We start from the raw sequence: 23949 nt of genomic DNA, 5'->3' as shown, positions 1-23949 counted from the left end.
CACTTAAATGGGCACAGTCAGATCATATTTCTTCTTCTTTGGCATTCCATTGTCCGAGGTTCATCCCTCTCCGTTCACCCTTCGCTATGCTTGGGCTCATTTCACTCCCTACCCTACCCCATTCCCACCCACCCCCACTTTCATTACATTTATATGTCTTTTAACAGACCCTCTACTGAATTAACCAATCACCTCTTCCCAAATCATCCCCCACCCACACCAGTCCAACCTACCTCTACTCAACAACTCCTCTTACAGCTCCCAAAAGCTCACATTATCCTCCCACTGCTGCCTAGCCTAGCGTAATTGACCTCATCCCTCCCATCTTATCTCTGTAACTTCCCCCAACCATGTTCTTTTACCACACCATTCTTTATTACTCCATACTATCAGGCCTTCTCTTCCTAGCCTATAACTCTACTAACCTCCATAATTATAGCATTCAATATAATAGCTCCCCTACTCTATCAAGCACCGACCCCACACCTCTACTAAGCATACAGCCAAATCAGCCCACAACTTTAGTCCTTTAGCTACTCTTTTCTCTACCACCTCAATCATATAAAATCCACTTACCCATCTGTCCCCACTTTCAAATATCACCTCATAAAAACCAAACTAACACACATACTACTTGCACTCCCTAACTCATTTAAAACTACTTGCAGATATCCATCCTAAACCAAGCCTTAGCTGTGACACAAACAAAACATAAAGACACCTCCCCAAATCTACCCTAAACACCACAAACCACAACACCCCTACTACTAACATACAAAACCCCCTACCAGTCATTTCCAAATCCGACATACTAATCATCAACTTTAATCTCAGAAGACTAGATCACATAATTCCATGCTATCTTAACCACCTAGTCTCCTGACATAGCCATTTTAATGAAAACTTGGCTAAAACCACACATCAAGGACCCTGAGATTTCTCTCCAAAATTATAATATAATAAGGCAAGACAGACTAAACAAAAGAGGTGGTGACATTTCTGTAATGATCAAAGACTCTCTGAAAGTTGAAAAACTAAACAGATTTGCCACCAGACATCCCCAAAGCTGAATTACTCATTTCACGTCTACATATTAACTCACACAAAGCCATGATTATCATGGCCATTTACCTACCACCAGGTAAGAACCTTCCCAACATTGAACATCTCCTCTCCTGGTCCTCCACCACTTTCAGTCAAGAAACTATCATCCTATGTGATTTTAATCTTGACTGCACTTCCAACTGCCCTACTAACTTTATCAATCTATACAACTATATCCAAATCATAACCTGTCCCACTTGTACTGACAAACACTCTCAAAAAGAATCTTTACTTGATTGGATTTTGACCAACAAACCTAATCTAAACGACCAAGGAGGCTGCTTTCCAATCAGCCTTAGTGATCACTCCCCCACCTACATACTAAAAAAATAATTCAAACCCAATCTATTTCTCTCATCATATACACCCGCTGCAAGAAAAAGTTTTCCCCTGATACTTTCAACCTTCTACTACAGCAATGTGATGGTCACCACTAAGAACCTTCAGCTTGGACCTCGCAGTTGAATACTTTAATAACAAATTCCTTGAACTCCAAAATATTCTGGCCCCCATAAGAAAAATATATAGCAAATCAAAATAACTACCTTGACTTTCCCATGACACTAAACTTCTTATCAAACAGATGGAGCTAAGGTACTATACCAATCCACCAAAAGCATAAATGACCTTACCTTATATCAGCAGCTAAGGAACCAAACAAAGCAATATATAAAAAAATGACAATAAATACTACTTCCATACCTCTCAAGTAAAGCACCTTCACAACCCTTGCAAATTCTGGCAAACTATTGACTACCTCCTTAACCCAGGTAAAACCAACACCCCCTCCACATCCACAGCCAATACCTCTGAATCCATAGCATCCCAATTCAACTCCTGCTTTATTAACTCTATCACCTCCCTCCTAGATAAGCATCAAAACCTACAACTCTCAATCCCCCCTCCACCTCTAACACCACTAACTAGTTCTCCTTCAAACCTGTTCAAACCTCCTACATAAAAAAACCTCCTCAGCAAACTTAAACCAAGCAGCCTAGCTGCAGACCAACTCCCCAATGAATTCTTAAATATTGCTGACCATCTATCGCCTATGTTATATCTCTTCTTATCAATCATTCTATCTCTGAAAAATATGTACCTCACCTCTAGAAAATTGCACATATTATGCCCCCCCACAAGGGTAGGCCCTCCAGGGAAATCACAAAATATCGTCCCATTTCCATCCTCCCACTCATAGTTAAGATCCTAGAGATATATATTCACCAACAACTCCAAATTCCCCTCATCAACAACAACCTCTTATCCCACTCCCGACATGGATTTAGGCCAAAGCATAGCACTAACACAGCCTTAATATCATTTACTGACACCGTTCATCACCTCATGAACAATAATCTCCTAGTCTCAGCAGTCTTCCTTGACATGTTAAAGGCATTTGACACTGTCTCCCACCAGCTTCTCCTAAACATACTTGCCACCTATCATCTCAGTTCTTCCACACTTACATGGTTTAAGAGCACCTATCTGACCATAAACAGGCCACCAAATGGGAGAAAAATCTCTCTCCTCAGCTACCAGTGTCCACTGGTATACCCCAAGGATCCATACTCGGCCCCCTTCTTTTTATCCTATTTACCAATATATGATCATCCAATACACAGATGATACATCCCTTATCTGCTCTACCTCAACCCTCCAAGAACTTCAAGATAAGACTCAAAAATCATTTCAGGAAATAGAAATCTATCCAACCTCCAGCTCTTTCTAAACCCCAATAAGACCAAACTGATGTTTTTCACCAACAAACCATCCATTAACCACTCTCCATCCCTCACTATTCATTCCACCAATGGAACCACAATTGTACCCACAAACCATACCAAACTCCTAGGTGTAACTATTGATGACAGGCTGAAAATTGATATTCACATTTCCCTGGCAATTAAAAAAGTCCATGCCAAACTTGGATCTCTCTACCATGTAAAGCCTTTCCTGACAAATCAAGACAGACTAGCCACTGCTAGATCCCTTCTGTCTACCTTACTATACTGCTCACACATATTTAAAAACCTCCGCAAAACTAACCTAAACAACCTATCTTCCTGCTTTAATAAAATTGCAAAATTTGCTAGCAATCATCCCCATAAATCTCATTACTGCTCTGCTCTCCAACAACTGAACTGGCTTGAGCTTCCCAACCTGTTAACATTAAACAATCTCACCTTTACTTACCAAATCATTGACAACCCCAAACAATGCCCCTCACTTTCCTCCCTAGTACAACCTCAAGTCAATACAAGTTCTCTTAGATCTTCAGTCAGTCACACAACTACCATGGTGAATGCCTGCTCTCCCCTAACACATTCAAAACACTTCCAAATACTCTTCCTTTAAAATTAAAACTAGAGAACATCTCAAATCCAGCTAGATCTGCTCCTGCTGTTCTCCTGTGTAATCTATCTCGCTCCCTATTTACTTCTCTCTTTCTCCTCTTTAAGTAACTTTATCTCTGGCTGTAGCCCATTTTAGAATTTGTAACTATGCAGTAAACAATGCGTATTATAAGTGTGCTACAACTGATGTCGCCTTGGATGCTTCTCTGTCAATCAGTTTCACTCATTGATACTTCATTATCTACAATACTGTTTCACATCATAAGTTTTTCACCTCTGGTCTTCTGGATTATACAAGTATAACTTTTATATCAAGTGTATTATGATATGTATGTAATTTTATTATTTTATTGATTTTGTCACCTCACAGTAAGACATTGTCCTGTTTGATTCATAGCTAGAGCGTCTTCTGTGTGGAGACATGCGTGAATGGGCGTACCTTCTTTGAAAGTTGTGCGTCAGGGCTGGCAACTCAGCATGTAAAAATCTACTGCCAATCATCAGCGGACCGGAGTTCCACTGTGGCGACCCCTAACTGGGAAAATCCAAAAGACACAACAATTGATTTTGTATTTTGATTTTATTGATTTTATATTTTGTATTATCTTTACAATGTTATTGTGTATGAAGTTTTTCTCCCTGGGTCTCCACTGAAAACGGGCTCTATGGCCAAGTCGGACACTACCCGGTTAACAAATGTAAAATAAAATAAATAAATAAATCATCCCAATAAACAAATACAAGTAAGTAAATAAATGAATAAAAATTACATGTTGGGGAAATAATATTCAAGCAATTATGCTAACATGTTTTGTGTTTTTTTTCTTTAAGTATCTTGCCCTCCTTAGGCAAACTGAACCATGAGACATTGATATAAATTATACAAACCAATGCCAATCCTGCATGCAGTAGCTCCATTTTAAAGAACTGACAGATATTAGCTATCCCCCCAAAAAGAAGTGAGGCTGTTATCAGCACAAAGTGGAATTACATTTTAAACAAGCAGAATAAGACTGCTGAGTTGACAACTTTGAACTATATGTGCAGTATACATTATGACTGTGTTACTCTCTATGTGCCTAATATATATCTCATTCATGCCTATAGCACCTTTTTTGTATCCTTCCAGTTAACAACAATAACTCCTTAAGGCATCCTGACCTTTTTGACTATTGCTTTTTTAACTAAGTCACTTTCCAGTTAATAACAGGCAGTATTAGAAAGGGCAAAGAATGACACCAAAATGAGAAATTAATAACTGTTTGCTATCGTATAATTCATATGTTCACATTTATGTTCATATACTTATTATTCATATTTTTACATTTATGTTCATATTTTTATAACTAAAATACCTATATGCTATTAAGGGGTATGGTGCGAAATGCCATGGTGGGAAACAGGAAATTTGTTTGTTAGTAATTATAAAAACAAACAATACGTACATAATACTTCAATAAACAAATGACTTATAATAAATTATCGCATTACATCAAGTGAATGTCGTTGAAGGAAACCATCCTTGATATTTGAACTGCAAGTTGCACACTGGGTAATAATCAATGTTATTGATATTGTTAAGTAATACAATTAAGCATAAATTTTCATATTTATGCAAATGTTTTACTAAATTTCTTTCTGCCATGTGAAATCTTATGTCTGCTGATCAAAAGTGTTCTAACAATATAGTCTAGGTTGTACAATTTTCCAGATAAGACAATTTTTACTGAACGATTAGCAAAAATGTAATTTGGGATTTTTTATGTGCATATATTTTAATATGTATGTATGGAAAGACTGAATGCACTGACTATTATTACTGTAAAGAATACTCCTTACTGATAAAATTGCTATTTGTTTATTCTTAATAGCTTTCATTGTTCACAAAATATTTACATTTGTCTATCTTACACTTCTTAGATTGTGTGATGGCTACAGGTGTGACATTCCACGCTACACAGGTGTTAATGAGATATTCATATATCCATCATTTCCCAGTCGCTTCTTCCCATTTTTGCACATGGGGTTGAGGAGTCCCTTTAAAAGTGACAATCACCAGCAGCCAGTGTTCATTCCACTTGGTGGCTAGCCCTGTCATGGTTGTTTTTCAATACCACACACACACACACTCATACACAGCCAGTTTAAAGTGTCTAATCCACCTACTGCATAATATATATATATATATATATATATATATATATATATATATATATGTGTGTGTGTGTGTGTGTGTGTATATGGTTCCCCTTTATAATTGCAAAATACTGAAATCTTGAATTTCAGTATTTTGCGACCATAAAGGCAAATTATTAAAATGTCAAAAGAGCATAATCATGATTTCGAATATTTCGAATTTGCAGTTATGGCTTTACGTTACGTGACGTGTGCTGTTTGGCTTGGATGTTGTTCGGCATAGTGTGTGTGTGTGTTTGTGTGCAAGGGACTGTGGAATGCCTGGGTATGAGTGTACTGTCTTTTACTGTTTGTGTGATCTTGGAGTTAGTATATATAAGTGGGGGGTGCAGTGGGGCTTGCCCCCTTCTTATGTGTTGTGTAGGTATGTGGATGTGTGGTGTTTTGTTTTGTGTGTTTGTTTTGTAGTGTGGGTGATGTGGTGTATGCTGTGTGTTCGGGATTTGTAATTTTGGGATTGTGAAGGTTCGGTATTTGAAGGTTTCGACTTTATGGTCAAGAAATACTGAAATTTGAGATTTCAGTATTTTGCAGTTATTATAAAGGGGAACCATATATATATATATATATATATATATATATATATATATATATATATATATATATATATATATACATAATTGTATATTTATACATACATATGTGGGTGTGTGTGTGTATACATATATATATATATATATATATATATATGTATATATTATATATTTATATGTGTGTGTGTCTATACACACACACACACACACACACACACACACACACACACACACACACACACACACACACACACACACGCGTGTGCGCACACACACTCACAAGCAAAAATCTTCACTGTGTAATATCTTAAACCTCCTATAATGGAGACCCATAAAAATTGGGAAAATGACCACTTAAGGACATACCAGTGTGTCAGTTACATGGCTTCTGAATGCATATGACCTTTTACTTTTTAAGTCTTTATGGATACATTTGAGCTAATAAAGCCAGCATAACTGCATTTAATAAACAAATAATTCCATTAACCAGAAATAATAGATCACCAAATATTACCAACATTTCAGGGATCACTCTTTTTAGAAAAGATGTCATATTTCTTTTCAAATGGATCTGTTACGAATAATGAACTGCTAAACTCTTTAGCCAAAACACCCAGTGCAAGTAATAACATGATTACAGAAACACACAACCCAAAGCATCACACATTAAAAATACCTAATGATCACAATAACCCAAGTAGAGAAGGATGCAAAAGAAAACACTGCATACAGTAAAAACAGAATTTTTCAGAGGGGCTCCATCTCCTTGGCACCATTTTATTGCACCCCTAAAGTCTAAATATTTTACATCTGAAATCTCAGAAGCTTGTAGAAAAGAGAAAATTTAAGAAAATGTACATCTTCCCTTTTCTTCGAGTCATATGACCTTTGCAAACCCGTTAGACCACATTCAATAAAAAACTGTGTACTAAGATATCAACATCATTAGCAAGTAATCACACGATAATTTAAGTGTACAAAAAGCAAGCACAGACAAAGGCTAGAGAACCTTCTCAGTTCTGCTTAATGATAATATCAAATTAAGTGATCTTCTGTCATTCTTCTATAATTGCTGTTTCACCATATGTTAACTCCTAGTTTTATCTACTCTCATTTCAATACCCTCCCATTTGTTAATGAAACTACTATTGCTTATCACCTTTTGACTATACTGACCTTGTCAAAATCTGTCTTGTATTAATATATGTTTTACTAATACAACTGTGAGATTTACAACACTTGTATATTGAACTCATAATGAATAAAGGATTGTTACCATTTGTCAAGACATACCTGTAAAATAACTGCACATTAATTTGATTCCTAGACTCTCCTTGCTCATAGTAATCCATAGAATCCTAAATGTACAGACACTGGTTTACAAATGTTGCAATTGCTGCAACTATATTCTTAGGCTCACTTTTATTAAAATGTTGCATATTGATATGTGTGTAGCACTGGACTAGTTCACCTACACAGTTAACAAATGCTTATATGAATGAATGAATGAATGAATGAATGAATAAATAAATAATCAAAGGAAACCAGTCAAATGAAATAACATAAAGAACCTTGATATATCCACATTAATCTTTGTTTTAATTAGTACATAACAGTATCAGTAGGGTACAACTTTTTGTAGCTCTGATTATTGTCTGGGGATATCTAGTCATTATATGATGATTAATACACTATTAACCCTCACTGTTTCAGACAATTTTTCAGTACAGTACCTATGTGCATATGCATTTAAAACTACCTTCTTCAAAATGAAAATATAAAGTGACACAGAGGTTCAAAACCATTTCATTAATGGGAATGTGCATATGGGTTTTCCTGAGACACAAATGTGTTACATTCCATGCCATAATGGAAGTCTTACTCTTTAAAACACTATGTCTGCAGCGGCCAGCACAAATGCAAACACAATGAACCTTAAAATCTCTATCTCAAGCGCCTCTGGAATAAATGTCCTCTCCCCATGAAAAAGTGGCAGTCATAATCCCCGTTCGTGAGGGAATTAGACAACACATGAATAAGTATGAATTCCAACATGAGACAGTCTTCTTATGATTCACTAGATTCTAAACATGGCATGACCCTTAAACTTGTGATAAGATATTACTTAATTGACCAGGCAGGGGATCCTTCTAGCTAGCCTATAAGAAATATTATATAATAATAATTCTTGCAACCTTTTTTGAATAGTTCATGATTTACAACTCTGTTGTTTTTCTAGTGACATACTCTCCATTTTTAAGTTTTTTCTAGGTGACTTGCTTAACTGCTACAGTGCAAGGCAATGTATTCAATAAGAGGTTAAATCAGTGAGTTAGAAAGTGGTACAATAATTTTACTGGAATAAATAGAAAAGAAACATCTCAAAAATGAACTTCAGAATTATTTCATTTCCATTTGTTGACACTAAATAAAGTTAAATAATGATATATGGTATATAGCATTTAAAAAGTATCACTATTACTGATCTTGAAGGTACCACATTTCCTTGTGCCAAAGAAAAAAGTATATAGGCCTCTTTTGTGACCAGTATCTCCCCTTCCATAAACACATTGAAACCCAACATACATAACAGTAAGTCAATGCATATAAAATTATCTAACACAATCTCAAATTTGCTTTCTCTCAAAGCCGGACAATCAATTGTCATGAAGGTAATGCTCCCCAGACTAGAATGTGGACTGTCAATCATAATCCTCTGCTCTTCACACACCATTCAGTTACAATCAGCAGTAAATCAAAGAGTTACAATGGTATTCATAGTTGTTACATGTAAGGGCAATCAGTGGCCTTTGCATGTACAAGCAGCAAAGGTGAGATTCATAGATCTCATTTAAGCTAATGGGCAATGGCTACAAATAAACTTATGCAAATAAAGCAATGAGAAGATGATAATGCAAAATGATCTAAAATAACTTATGCTAATAAGTCATCTTTCCCTCTGTTTATGATTCATAATCATATTTTGACAGGTTTCTAGACCATCAGCAGATACTTTATAAAAGGTGGAATTGTACCTTTTCTATCTACTTTGCAGTCAGTAAAGATGCTTTCTATTATTGCTAGTTTTGATATTTACCAGTGTGAGCTGCTTGTCTTGCCAGATCTAAAACCACTTGGGCCCAAGGGCTCTTGCTGGCCAAGAAGATGGAGATATAGCTGGAAAATTACACATTATAGTTTTGATAATCAAGGAATTCTTGATTGGGTTAAAGTGGGCAGGGATATTGTAAGGAGGTAAGTGAGCATGTATGGTCCCCACATGGGTACTGGGGGGATGTGAGGCCTTCCCATCACTGTGGATACTAAGCTATGCATAACCCTTGCTATACTTGCCATGAGGACCTTCTTTAGACAGAATGGGGGCATGCAGGGTATTTCTCAGGCTCCTGCATCGAGGATACTTTACTAGTTCCCAGACATACTCTTGACACTTGTGGATTACTACAGCTACTTTTTCAGTGTCACCTCAGGACCATGTCAGGACTATGTGTGTGCCTTTTATGGGATGGTATATTTCACTGAGGTACTCATTGCAATAGATTGCACATTTTTTACTATTTAGGGTCCCTTCTGGTCCATGGAGGGAACATTACAGAAACAGGAAGGGCTATCATTCCATCAACTTCCAGGTAGTGTGTGATATATAGGAGTGCATCACCAGCTTGTCTGCCTAGCTTCCTGGCAGTGAATATGACTCCCAAATCTGGTACACTGACTCCTTCTACAGACTTTTTCCCACATGGTAGGATGCCCAGTAGTCATCTTGTTGGTAAGTGGTGATGAAGTGACCCATGCTGTCACTGCAGCTACCAGTGCAGTTCCCTCTATGATTAATGATGGCCAGCCATCAGCAGTAGTAAGGGACCCCATGTGGCAGACTCTTAAACAGCATAGGGATGTGCAGGTAAACAGGTGGCATCTAGTCTAGAACTGTGGATCATGTCATTCAGTTAGTGTTTTCTTTCTTGCAAAAACAGACACAGTATAATTACTGAATGCAGTGATGTGTGGGCTGCGCTGTGTGTTGCATTCTCTACTGTAACTGTTTCTCAGATATGCCCTAATATTATTGCTTATAAAAGTCATGCCTGACTGTTCACTCGCACCAGTTCATTAATGTCATAAGGCATCATCTAAGGAAAAAATACATTTTTAACTGTTTTGCTCAATAAATTTTGCTTAGTGACAGTATTTAATCGTACATGCATTGAATCTCATGAAATAGTAATAGTATAAAAAAGCTTTATGTCAGTATTTGACGTTTTCAAATTTGCAAAAGTATCTAAACTTGCATTTAACATGACTTCATATCTTACACTTCAATGAAAATTGTATCACATACTGTTTTTAATTACGCAATGTTTCCTCAATTTTAAATATTATATGTTAGAAATTATTTACTTTTCTCTATTAAGGTACTGCTCATCAGATTATTTCATTTTGTCGTACACAACAACTTGTGTCCTCAGAACTAAACCATTAGTTGTGCAGTGGTAAGGATCAAGTGGCAACAGTGATACTGTAGATGGCAGGATATTTTTAAGGAGTGTTTCTCTAAATATTGTGTACTATTTTGTGTTGGGTAATTGTTAGCAGTATCATTGCTGAACTGAAACTCTTGATCATGGATAGACCATTAATGGTGTAAATCAGTGCTATCTGAATGTTATGTCCTACACCTTTCTTTCCAGATATTTCCTTTATTTGTAAAAACTACCATTTTTGGAATAAAATGCTTGCACATGTTGAGTGCCTTCATACCGGGTTACACTGTGCACACAGGTGGCAACTCATTGAATTTCAAGTTACATACTGATATTATTGTTTATAAATCCAGTGCTTCATATTTCTTATTGCAGGTACTTGAAATGCCTGAATCACAGAAGGTCAGGGTCAAATGTGTTATACATGACATCTAAAGATAAAGTTCATGAAGGTGCATATTTATAGGTTCATAGGGGTGGGAGGGTGGCCTAATGGTTAAGGTGTTTGCCTTACAAACACAAGGTACAGGGTTTGAATCTCACAGAGGATAATTGGCTAGGCCTAAAATGACTCGTAAGGGCAGTTAACCTAGTACTAACCTATGAACCTACAACCTGCAGTGTAATGTCCCCATGTACTTGAGTTTGTGATCAGTGAGAATTCCTGCAGAGTTACTAACATGTCGTGGGGTGATAGATCATACCATAAACTTGATGACTGTGTATTACTTTCCTTAGGTTGCTTCATAAATATAACTACATTATCATCATCATCACCATCAGCCATTATGCTGCTGATATCCTCCAAATTTGCTGGTATAGTAGAACTGCTGGATTCTGCTGTTAACTTTATAAAGAATGTATTGGATATATTATTACTCAAATACTGGTGTACACTGCTGTATGCTGTATAAAAAGGTATGCAGGACAATTACCATGCACACTCTTTTCAATGCCATTATGTGCAAAAGTGGAAGGTTCACCTGTTAACAGTAATTGTCATACGTTACATGTCATCATTCGTCCTGACCTTTCATTCCTCCAGGTAAATATGTTATAATGTCAAGCCAACTTTTCTGAACAGATGTTTGTTAATGCTGCAGATGTGTGTAATACCAGTGTCCACACCATCTCTGATTATACCAGTGCTACCGTCAACTGTTTCATAGTTATTCCCCCAAATGGAAAGGAGGTATTCCTCATCAGGTGTTAAATGACATTCATTTGCCTTTGCTCTAGAACATCCTACCATATCATTGGCACACTTCTTCCACTGTGTTAATGTGCATTTCCTTCCACCAATGGCACTTAAACCCATAACTCCCTGTTCCAGGCCTTTGATGTCTCAGCTTGTTTGGATTCCCGTTTTCCAAAAAAAGGTGTTTGCCATATGTTATTAGGGCGGCCATGAAGATGCAGTTCTCATCATGGCTAAAATTGTTATTGGACTGTCTGGATCCCTACTGCTGCATCATTCATTTACCTAAAACAACACACACAATTAAGATAATGAAAGATGAGGCACTCATCAACCAAACAGCACAGCAATGAGGGCGTGTCTGCTTTCATCACTAATAAATCATCAAAGATCTGAGTACTAAAACATTTATGGTGAGACAACACCCATATTCATTTACACATAATACAAGTCCAACTTCAGCCACTTAAAATTGTGTTGTATTAACCTCTACACCATCATCAGCAAATGCGTAATAATAATATTATTGAAGCACATATCATTTCACTGACATCTTTTGCTATTGATAACAGAGTGGTATCCTTTCCCTTCCACTTTTCTGTATTTACGCTGCCAGTTCTCATTCATGAGTGAAAGTTACAAATAACACAGTAGAGCATTATGTATCCTGACAAGACAATACACTGGTGAAAATGCATAATGTCAGACTTCACTCATTTCTAATCATGTACTTATATCTTGTCTAGCATAACCTATAAATGACAAACAAATATATATTTCAAGCATATTGTTTCACATTACCATTATTACTATCTCCCATACAATTTTTCTGCTGCTGTCAAGAATTCTCATTTGTAAATGACACTCATGTCATCACTTTTAACATGAATCATCTTCAGCTGGTTACCAGATCAATGAAAGATGCAGTCTCCTGCTAATCATTGTTCTCTAACACCAGTATGAACTGCTTCCCAATAATTTAGAATATTATTGCTATTTTTATCTTACTTGAGAAAGTTCACACTTTCCTAAACCATTTGTTAGCTATCTCAAGTGATCACAACATAATGTGGCAATCTTAAACTTATGCATGCAAATTTAGGCACATTTACACATTGTGTATGTAAATTAGGCTAATTTACACTAATCTCTATGAACAGCAGTAATAAATGAGTGCATATGTCAGGATATCCACATATGTTTGCCTCAGCTAGTTGTGAACAAGCTGTACTGAGCCAAGCTGTCTTCAGGAATGCACAAACAAGCCTAATATATATTAAATATCCCTATGCATAGAAAAGGGAAAATTAAGCCAGAAGTGTGTTGTCTTTGCATAATCCTGGTACTTAGTCCATGTCTATCTCACATACTATGACACACCTCATCACGTCACATCATAGTTCATATGACATCAACAAAAATATGTATTTATAAAGTAAATTTAAAATCCCAGTGTTTAAAATTAGGGTCTGAGTTAAGCTGACAAAAGTCGTGCCCACTTTGACATGTCACTTTTACTCCCATCCACAGTGTCATTTTACTTTAAAATATCCTGTAAATCCACAGTTCCAGTGTTGTTTCAGCTCCCAGGATAAACTAATCTTTGGATCTGTGCTCCTCACTGACTTACACTGGATGGGGAACTATGCCCCCAGCTCCTGGCTTGGGTCTACTTGAGTTTACCGAGACACCACTTCGCCGACACGCAGAAGACTGAGACCAAATGACCGAAAATGAGGGTGATCGACAAGGTGAAATCCCGACAGCCGAAAGACCGACATGGGGAACGTGTGAGTGTGACTCGGTAAGTGTGCGATAGTGAGGGATTTAGGGTTAGGGAGCGGACAGGTAAGTGTGCGATAGTGAGGGATTTAGGGTTAGGGTGCGGGAAAGGTGAGTGTGCGGTAGTGTCGGACTTAGGGTTCGGGTAAGGTAAGTGTGTGGTAGTGACGGAGTGTAGTTTAGGGGTGGGTTAAGTGAGTTAGGGTTAGGGTGCGGGTAGAGTGAGTGTGCGATAGTGACGGGCTTTATGTTTTAGGGTGGGTTAAGTGAGTTAGGGTTAGGGTGCAGGTAGGGTAAGTGTGCGATAGTGATGGACTTTAGGTTTAGGGGTGGGTTAAGTGAGTTAGGGTGCGGGTAGGGTAAGTGTGCAGTAGTGTCGGACCTTAGGGTTAGGGTTTGGGTTAAGGTTAGTGGATATGTAATTGTGTGTAATGTGTAGTTTACGTTTTGTGTGTCGGTGTAATGGTGTTCGGTTTTGTGAGTTGTCGGTATTGTGTGTTTTCGGTTGTTTGGTCTCGGTGTTTTGCATGTCGGCGAACTGGCATTTCGGTCAACTGAAGTAGACCCCCTGGCTCATATTTAACATAAAGAAGGCTGTGCCAGGGATAAGGGACATCAGTGTATACTAATTTTTACATTTTGCATCACTCTTCTTCTACAGATGTACAAGCAGCCCACTCATTAAAAAATAGTGCATTTGTCTAGTAGTATGCAGAAATCAGCATATATCAAACTAGAAGCTGAAAAAGGAACAGAAGAGCTTGTCTACTAATACTCCAACCTTCTGTCACAGACTTGCTTTCTATGGCATTACTAGCAGGTCAGAAAGTCACTATGCCAGGCTAGTATTCAAAAATCAGAATACAGTAAAACATGAAAGAAAGAGAAATACAGTTTCCACTACTGTTTGCCTTACTCAGATGTTTTCTATTGGTAGGAACCAAGTCATAAAATTGTTGCAGAAGGCCAGGATTCACAATCAGCACAGAATAAAATATGAAATTAAAGAAACAACAAAAAAAACCTCTTGTTTACATATGTTTTAAAATCCTTGCATTACTGATGTGATTTCTAGAGTAGCAGCAGCAATTAGGTCATAAAATGCCTGAAAGGCTACTTTTCTCAGTGGGTAAAATACATGTATTAAAATAATAAATGGCTCACAGGAAGAGCTGTTGTCAGTACAACTGCAAATTGAGATGGAATTTAGCTAACACCTTTGAAACTTCATTCAGGCACTCTTCCCCACCCACCTCAGCCAAAGGTGAGCATGCTTAGAAAGGCAAACCTGAAATGTAAACAAAGGCTGAATCAAAACAATCAAAAAATCCGTGGGACTGTCCCTTTAAGAACATCTGTTTTGTAGTTGCATGTACCACATGGCTGAATGACTGAGAATAATAACTGGTGAAGCAAGGGTACTGATGAAGCTTCACAGTGCATTTCAGCTTAATAAAGACTCAACTTATTCTGAATAATTGTGTAACTTGTAAAAGCTCTACTAAACCATATGTGTTAAGGCAGTGATTTTGAAATAAGATCAGTATTTAAGTTGTGTTAGTGTTAACTTGACTTAGATCTGATGAAGTGCAACAAGTAGGCATGAACGCGCTTATCTATTTTTAGTAGTTTTGTCTCACTTGTTCTATTCATTTTGTGAGCATTGTTCAAAATAGTTTATTAAAGTTTGTTTTTTCCACAGTGTAAGCTTGTTATTCTTTGGTTCATGGATACATTTCTGTGTTAGTTCCTGGTTTGTTTGATATTTTTTAACTTGAAAAAAAAAAACTGATCAGAAGGCGTTTTGGGTGCATGGCATGTAAATATCTTTACTAACTTAGATAATTATATTCTCCTGTGTAGCAACTTTAATGATTAATATTATAGCAATAACCCACGCCTGGGTGTGGGTAATGCTAAATTTACCCACGGTTGGCGTGGTTTGGTCGACAAACAAAAGCCCCAACCGTAAATATTTAATATTACCCACACAGAAGTGTGGTTATTATTATTATACCATGACATTATTTAAGAAAAGAAACTGTTACTTTTCTTAAATAATGGCATAGTATAATGCCTGTTTACTGCCCTTCCGCAGATGTCTGGCATCCGGCAGTTCTGATGTACTGCGCCTGCGCAGTACATCAGAGTGGCAAAAGCAACAGAGAAAGCAAGATCTCTGTTGCTTTGTCTCGCTATGTTAAATGAGTTTAACATGCGAGACAGTTAAAATAAGCAACGGACATCTCCGTTGCTTATTTTAAAACTGTCTCGCTATGTTAAACTCATTTAACATAAAAAGCAACGGAGATCTTGCTTTCTCCGCTATGTTAAATGGGTTTAACATAGCAAGACAGCTTTAAAATAAGCAACGGAGATCTCCGTTGCTTATGTTAAACCCATTTAACATAGCGAACAATGTTAAAACGAGTTATACTAATGGAAAAAGTCCGGGCGACGGACCTTTTCCATTAGTATAACTCGATCGCTGGCCAATCAGCGTGCACGTTTTGGGGGGATCATGGTATAATAATTTTTTTGTTTGTTTGAAATAATAGCAGTATTTAATTCCTACAATGGAACTAATGATTAAAACAATTTGTTTTTCAAAGTGAGCAGTCAGCCTTTTTTCGTGTTATAGTTCTATGTCATGCACTGATAACATTTGCAGAAAATTATATTCAAGTCCAAGAGGCAGCTTTACAAAATTCTAAGTATTATCATGGCAATATTTATACCGTTGATGATGATTACCATTGCATTTCTATGCCACTTGCTAAACATAACATAATGCAAAGTACTACATTGCCACCAGCAATTAAATGTGTAGGAGCATATTACCAAAAATATATACAGAGCTAAACAGAAATAATAACATTTCCATTCAGATAAATAAGATAGTTGTTTACACATACCTTTCCATTTGGACTTGCTTTCTTAAATACCCTGAAAGAAGAAAAACAAAATGAGAAAAATTACAAAAATAAAATGCAACACTGGATGTTAACACTTACATAGCAAAGTTAAACATACAGCACTATATGGGAGAATATTCTATTTAATGATGTTCTTTCTATCTAGACTGCTTGATTACTCATATAATGTAAAATTCCATTTGTGTGAGTCATCTTGGGTGTTTAGTATTCAAAATCATTGACTCGATGAAGAAAGCAGTCTTGTCAGACCATATGGTGCATGTTATGTTTGAAATAGTAAACAACAAAGCAGATGGTTACACTTTAGCTTGCTAGCCAAATATGTAAACTCATACTGCATGTTGAAACAGCTGTCTTTAGGTCCGGAACTCTTGTGTACTGTTTCAAAAACTGATGTTTAATTGCTCTTTTGTACCACTTCTCTTTTATAAAGATGTGCAGATAATTTCTTATACTCTCTTCAAATAGTTTTGACAATTACAAATCTCTATTTCAAACCATGAGAATAAAACATGAATCTCACCATAAACAAAAGTATCTTTATCTGTATTACAGTTGTACCAGTCTGAAGTACTATTTATCAACATGCTTCCGTTACCAATTAATGGTATCATAAAGTTCCCTAATGGAGTAAGTATAACAGTTTTGTTGAACTGAAAAAAAAAAACAAATGTGAGTGACTGCAGTTTAAATGTGCATTTTTTTCTTCAGCAAAAATATGGTATTTGACATTATACAGCAAAATGTTATAAAATGACAAAATAGCAGATAAATTATATTTTACTGCAATGATTACTGATCAGCCCAGTGAAGGGAAAATTAAATAAATGGCAAAAAGGTAGAACAAGATGAAGAGTAATTCTAAAAACTGAACAACAAGAATGAAAAACAAAATTGCCATTATATAAAACAGGTTACTTTTGCAGACAACAGTATAACATGGAAGGAAATGATCAACTACGTAACTAAGCTGCTTTGAAGGCATACAGACAAGGAAAGAAAATCACAATGATTTTACCAACATTCACCAACATGCAACATTTTGCTTTCTTACCCTTTGTTTAGAAGTATAATACAGTCTATACCTATATATAATATCATGATCCCACCCACACTCCCCTTCCCTCCAAAAAATAATTAAGAAATGTGCCGTATATATAATCTTTTATTTAATTGTGGTTTGTAAACATTGTTCTAAGTGTGTGCACATATGCAACATAGTGATGCTACTTGAAAAGCTTAAAAGCTATGTTAAAGAACCTGCAGCAATGTTTATATTTATCTTTTGACCTTTGAAAAGAGTGGAGGTGGATGTAAAGGAAACTAGGAATAGGTACAGCAAGCAAGGGAACATACACAGGGAACCAAGGGAGGTAAGAATGGGAGTGTGAAGGGAAGGGAGGGTATACTTTTTTAGTAGGGACAGGAATATAATTTATGTTTTACTTTTTGGATTAGAGAAGGAAAGATATGGAAGGATCCAAGGATAAGTTAAGAGATAGAAAGTGGGTGAGGTTTAAAAGTAGGGAACAAAGATTGACAGGGAAGGTGCAGACATATTTGAGGGTAATAGTGGAATTATAGACATACAGGCAAGAGGAGGATATTGATGATGGACAGAACTGGACAACAAATTGGAAAGAGAGATGACACACAAGGAAGGGGAACACCTCCTTTATTCCACATTGTCTGGGCCAGACGCAGTGAGAGGTCAGTCAGCATCAACCAAACTCCTCAATGGGCCCTGCTTGAGGTAGTATATGTAGATCCAGGTAGTAATATGTCTCCTCAGGTGGCTGATGTGGACTTACAGCCACCACTGCACCCAACCACTTCTGCCCACCCCTTCATGTTACAAATTGCACACCTCTGACAGTGACATCAGGGGAGAATAACTGCAGTTCTGTACAGTAAATGACCACCTCAGGTCACAGGTGAGGCAACCTGGCTATGCCCCTCACCTTACAATACCATGACCAATTCTTCATGAATAAACCAAATAACCAATAGGAAAATATGTCAACCCAAGCTGCAGTCCAAACTTCCTTTATTACAACTTCACAAAGTGCCTCTGTTAAGTGCTTTCATCCCAAATTTTTCAGGACTTCATCAGAACAAAGGAATAACCCCAACCCAACCCTTAAATACATGCCTAATTGATTGATTAATATTAATGATATCCAATTACAAAATCTCTTAAACTTTAAATTTATTTATTTATTTATATTTGTTTACCGAGAAATTCCGACTGGACGCAGGTCCTTTTTCAGCGGATGCCCAGGGAGAAAAGCTCCACATCATGTACATGATAAATAGAGATACAAAGTTGCAGCAATAATAAACAACATTACAGGTTGCTGGCTTTAATACAATAACAAGATATTGATTATCAACAGTATATACAGTAAATGTTGCAAGTTAAGATAGTTTCTTGTCATTTATAGTATTAGTAACAAAGTTGTCAGGCAAGATTTTAAAGTATGTAAAGGCAACTAGCTAATTCTGACTGTGGTTAATAGTGTCGGTAGTATAGCTGGGTTAAGAGTCTAGGTGGGGGGGAGGGTAAGGGTGGAGGTGCTAGTCTGGATTAGAACAAGGACAAAGCCAGTGCAAATTTAAGTGGAATTTGAGTGCAGTCTTGAAAAGGCTGATGGAAGGTAGAGGAGTTATAGAGGGTGGAAGATTGTTCCAAAGTTTAGATACAGTACATGAAAATATGGCTTCTCCTGCTGAGTTTTTGGGCTTGAGAAAAGTGAGTTTATTTTTGTTGCTTGATCTTAGGGGCCTAGTGGAATGATAGGGTTGGAGAAGGGTTTGAAGGGAAGGGATGTTAAGGGGGTGGTTAATAAGTTTATGAGCGAGGGTGACTTCACTAAAGTGAAGGAGATGTGGGAGTTCTAGCCAGTTTAGTTCTTTAAGGGAGCTACAATGATGGCTGCGGTAGGAGGTTCCAGTGGCAAATTTAGCAAGTTTGTTGTAACAAGCATCCAGCTTGTGTAGGTCTGTCTGTCTAAGGTTGGTAAGTATGGGGGATGCAGAGAGTAGGGTGGAGATTAGCTGGGAATTTGTTATGGAGATTCTAGCTGCCTTGGTTAGGAATTGGCTGCATCGATATAATGCACCAAGTTTCTTGTGAACTTTTTTATTGTGAGAGATATGTGGGTGTCAAATCGAAGTTTGTTCTTGATTTCCACACCGACTAATTTTGTGTGTTCTGATGGAGAGATGATGGTATTGTCTTTGGTGAGAATGTTGAAGTGGGGGTGCTTTGGGTGGCTTTGGAAGTTTGGAACAGGAGAAGTTTTGTCTTACTTGGGTTGAGTAGGAGCTGAGCATTGGCTAGCCAGCTTTCTACAGAAGAGAATGATTCCTGTGTGATTTGTTGTAGTTCTGATAGAGTGGGGGCAGAGCAGGTGAGAGTAGAGTCATCTATGTACTGTATAAGAGATGCTTGTGTGGTGGCAGTATGTAGGTTGTTAGTGAAAAGTGATAATAGCAGAGGGCCAAGGATAGACCCTTGGGGAACTCCAAGAGTAACTGGGAGGTGAGGTGATAGGTTATCATCCCAGATTACTAATTGCTGGCGTCCATGGAGATAGCTGTGGAACCAGTTACAGGCTGATTATGAGAAGGAGTGGTTGGGGAGAGTAAAGAGTAGTAGCTCATGAGATACCATGTCAAAGGCCTTTGAGAGATTTAGAAATATGGCAGTAGAAAAGAGGCCATTGTTTTTGTGATGAAGTATAGTGTTGGTGAAGGAGAGCAGAGGTAGTGCTGTGATATGGCCTGAAACCATGTTGGGTTTTGGGGAGGTGATTATTAGCTAGGAGGTAGTTGGAAACCTGGGTGTTGATACATTTTTCAAGTATCTTGGAGAGAGGGGAGAGGATAGCAATGGGGCGGTAATTGGAGAGGTCAGTGGAGGGGGTGCCTTTGTGGAGGGGAATGATGTGGGATATTTTCCATATCGAGGGAACAAAGCCATCTGTTATGGAATGGTTGATTAGAATTTAAATTGGGTAGGCTAGTGTATCAGCTGCAGTTTTCAAGTATTCAGAGAGGAGGTTGTCAGCTGCGAATTTGGTGGGTTTAAGTTTTGACAATAGTCTTTTTATGTTGGAGGTAGGTACTGAGGTGAAGAAGAAAAGTGGAGTGGGGTGTTTATGGTTAGGAGTTGGGGGGCTGTTGTAGGGAAGTGTTGTTTGTTTAGAGATGTTATAGTTTCAGTGAAGTGTTTATTGAAGGATTCAGCAATACTGCTGGAGGAGGGGTGAATGGATGGCAGGGGGGTATCAACCTTCCCTTGGTGGAGGATAGTGTTAATAGTGGACCAGAATTGCTTAGGGTTGTGGTTGGTAGAGTTTAGGGTGGATTTATAGTAGAGGGATTTGTCTAATTGTATATGCTTTTTGGCTTTATTGCACAGTTCAAGGAATGACTGCCTATCTGAGTTATTTTTTGTTAGTCGCCAGTGCTCCCAGGCCTTATATCTGGATTTCATTAGGGTTCTGGTGGTCTTTTGTAACCATGGGGCACTCCTGGATCTGACTTTGGCATTTCTTACAGGAGCATGGGTGTTTAGGATGGAGAGGAAGGTAGTGTTGAAGAAGTGGACAGCCTCATCTAGGTTGAGGTATTTTAGTGGTGACCAGTTAATTTTTTGCAGGGAGAAGATGAAGGTGTTGGGGTTGAAGTTGGACTTGTTCTGTATTTTCCTGTGAATAATGGGCTTCAGACTGTGTGTTTGGTGCCGAATTAGGAAAGTGGGGGAGTGGTCACTAAGACTGTCAGGTAAGTAGCCTGGTAGGTAAGAGTGAGGGGCTTTGTTGACTAGGATCCAATCAAGTAAGGTATGATTGTTAGGGTTTTTGTTGATTCGGGTAGGGGATTGGATGAGTTGAATGAACCCATGGAGATTAAGGTAAATGGTTGGGAGATTGTTATTACAGGATAGCCAGTTGATGTTAAAGTCGCCGAGAATGATGGTTTCCTGAGTAGCCCAGCTCTGGAGATTTTCTAGAGGTATAATATTTTGTCCTGGTGGGAAATAGCATCCTATGATATTGATTGTTTCATTTAGGTTTAGTTTGAGATTGGCATAAAGGATTTCTTCATTGTTGTGGTGAGGGGAAGATGAGTTCAGTACACCACTTATTAAAAATGTATATATGTATAAAAATAATGTATACACATATAATAAAAACCGAACATTTGTAACTCATATACCTTATTAAGCATAAATTTATCATCCTAAAATATTTCTAAACTTTAACACACAGTTGATGTCTACACACTCATTAATTCCAGGGGCTTTTGTGGCATTTAAAAACAACTGCCATTTAAGTTCAGCAATATTCAAATTTTCATCTACCATGAACCCCTGTGCATCCTTTACTATTTGTTCAACCACTAAAAATCCAAACCTATGATTCTGATATTCTTTAGCACATCTATACAGGGCATTGGTTAACTTCATATTTTTGATATCAGTGACACGTTCACATATCCTATCTTTTAATTGCCTACAAATCATTCCTATGTAAAATGCTGGACATTCCAAACATTTGGCCAAATAAACCACATTTTTACTTCTAGAATTATAATGCCCCCTAACAGATATATCCTTTCCATTAAGGCAAAACCTATTACCAGTCATCAATATATTAGATCAATGCCACCATTATCGACAGTCCCCTCCTTAAACCACAAGGCTAGATTCAATTTGCATGTATACATTTTCAAATCAATAAGTAAATCTACTATATTTGCTCTCCTAGATGGAACAAATGTAAAGCCTTTTGCAAGGAAATCAGCGTACTTTGTGTCAATTATTTTACCTGAATAATTAAAAATTTTAAAATTGCCTTCTGTGTTACTAATAATATTAGGTTCCAAAGCAGTGTAAAAATCATTTACCTCCTCAGCCAACATATTTTCATTATCTAAAAAAATGTCATTATCATCAACTACACCATGCATCAATTGTTCAGGAAAAATGTCCGTACTTTCTTGTCCAATATCATAAACATTTCCCAATGAATGCATATAATGGGAATCAACTTCATATGGTCCCGCATTACTACTAATTAAAGTACAATCAGGTTCCTCACAACCCAAACTGATATCATCACGCAAAATATTGTGAGGAATAAAATTATTGCGCTCAGTTTGACAAATAAAGGCTGCTTTGTTACACTCGCCACCACTGGCATAGTCACTAAACATTAAACAGTCACAACCTTGTCCTGTTGCCCCACAGCTGCATCCATTGGAAACACCAAAAGTATTTACTTCATTAAGTAATGAAATAGCAAGGTCCATCATCTCCTCTGCTGATTGCCCACATGATATTTGCTGTTTTTCGGCCTAGCCTCGTGTGCGACATAGTCCTTGTATTGTTTTTGCACATAATTGGGCTTCTGATAGCTCGTGTTTCTCAATCTTTCTGAAGGCCTGTATTCCTGCCCTAAAGGGGCCTCTACTGGCTCACGCTCACTTTCACAATGTCTAGTATATGACATCACTTCTTCCTCAAAACGTGCATTGTCACTGGTAACTCGCTGATCATCACCATGGTTACCACTTGATTTTGGATGCACCTTATTTAGCCAATATTCACTGGCATCTAGAGCAATTTTATTCATCTTTCTGTGAAAGATATTTTTACAAATACCCTCCACATTAACAAATAAATTGTCATAATTTGTTTTGAAGCTTTCAAACAGCAAATCTTTCTGCAGCAATGTATTCTGTTCATCCAGCTATTTAGAAAGTTTCTCCAATTCCATTTTATTGTATTTGACCATCAGTTTCATGATTTCCATTTCTGTATGGTCAAATAACACATGCAATTCATGGATAAAGTCTGAATTGTTCTTAACTCCATTAGGGTACTTCCAGCAGCATAGTCCATGAGGGACTTGCTGCATAGTTCAATTTTTCTCTAAGTACCCATTCTCAAGTTGTAATTTCCGATACATCAATAATGTTTTTTCAAAATCTTTAATTCTGTCGGCCAAAGAAATGGGTTTTGACTCGCCATTTTGTATTGTCACTGAATTGTCATTGAGGTTGTAAGAAAAACTTTTCCAGAAAGTTACTTCATGTCGTATATGATCACTAACTTCTGCAGTTATATTTTCATTCCTTACAGTCACAGATGGCTGCGTTTGGGGTGTGGGCTGCGTTAATGGTATAGCCAAACTACCAAAAATACTGTGACTTGATAATTCTTCCAAAATACCATTAATCTGTGATGAATGCACCACCATTCGTTGACTAATCTGCTTTAAATCTCAGTAACATCACCCTGCTGGCTAGAAAGCTCCATAGGGTTGCTGC

At 37.4% G+C, this 23949-nt stretch overlaps 1 protein-coding gene across 1 annotated transcript in view; it reads right to left on the bottom strand.

Annotated features, from left to right (window-relative positions):
* The window catches only part of LOC122802299 (beta-arrestin-1), a 915058-nt gene extending 892129 nt beyond the window's left edge, over positions 1 to 22929 (bottom strand). The window contains exons 1-3 of the mRNA XM_044071946.1: positions 22525 to 22929; positions 16706 to 16749; positions 16588 to 16618 (exon numbers count right to left, since the gene is read on the bottom strand). Coding sequence (XP_043927881.1) covers positions 16588 to 16618; positions 16706 to 16749; positions 22525 to 22929 — 480 coding nt within the window. The remainder of the gene's footprint in view (positions 1 to 16587; positions 16619 to 16705; positions 16750 to 22524) is intronic.
* Between the last annotated feature and the right edge of the window lie 1020 nt (positions 22930 to 23949).

This window comes from Protopterus annectens, chromosome 5.part0, assembly GCF_019279795.1.
Source record: "Protopterus annectens isolate FY-2018-M chromosome 5.part0, PAN1.0, whole genome shotgun sequence".
Lineage (NCBI taxonomy): Eukaryota > Metazoa > Chordata > Ceratodontiformes > Protopteridae > Protopterus > Protopterus annectens.
The sequence above is the reverse complement of the archived record's forward strand: the minus strand, read 5'-3'. Positions and strand labels throughout refer to the sequence as shown.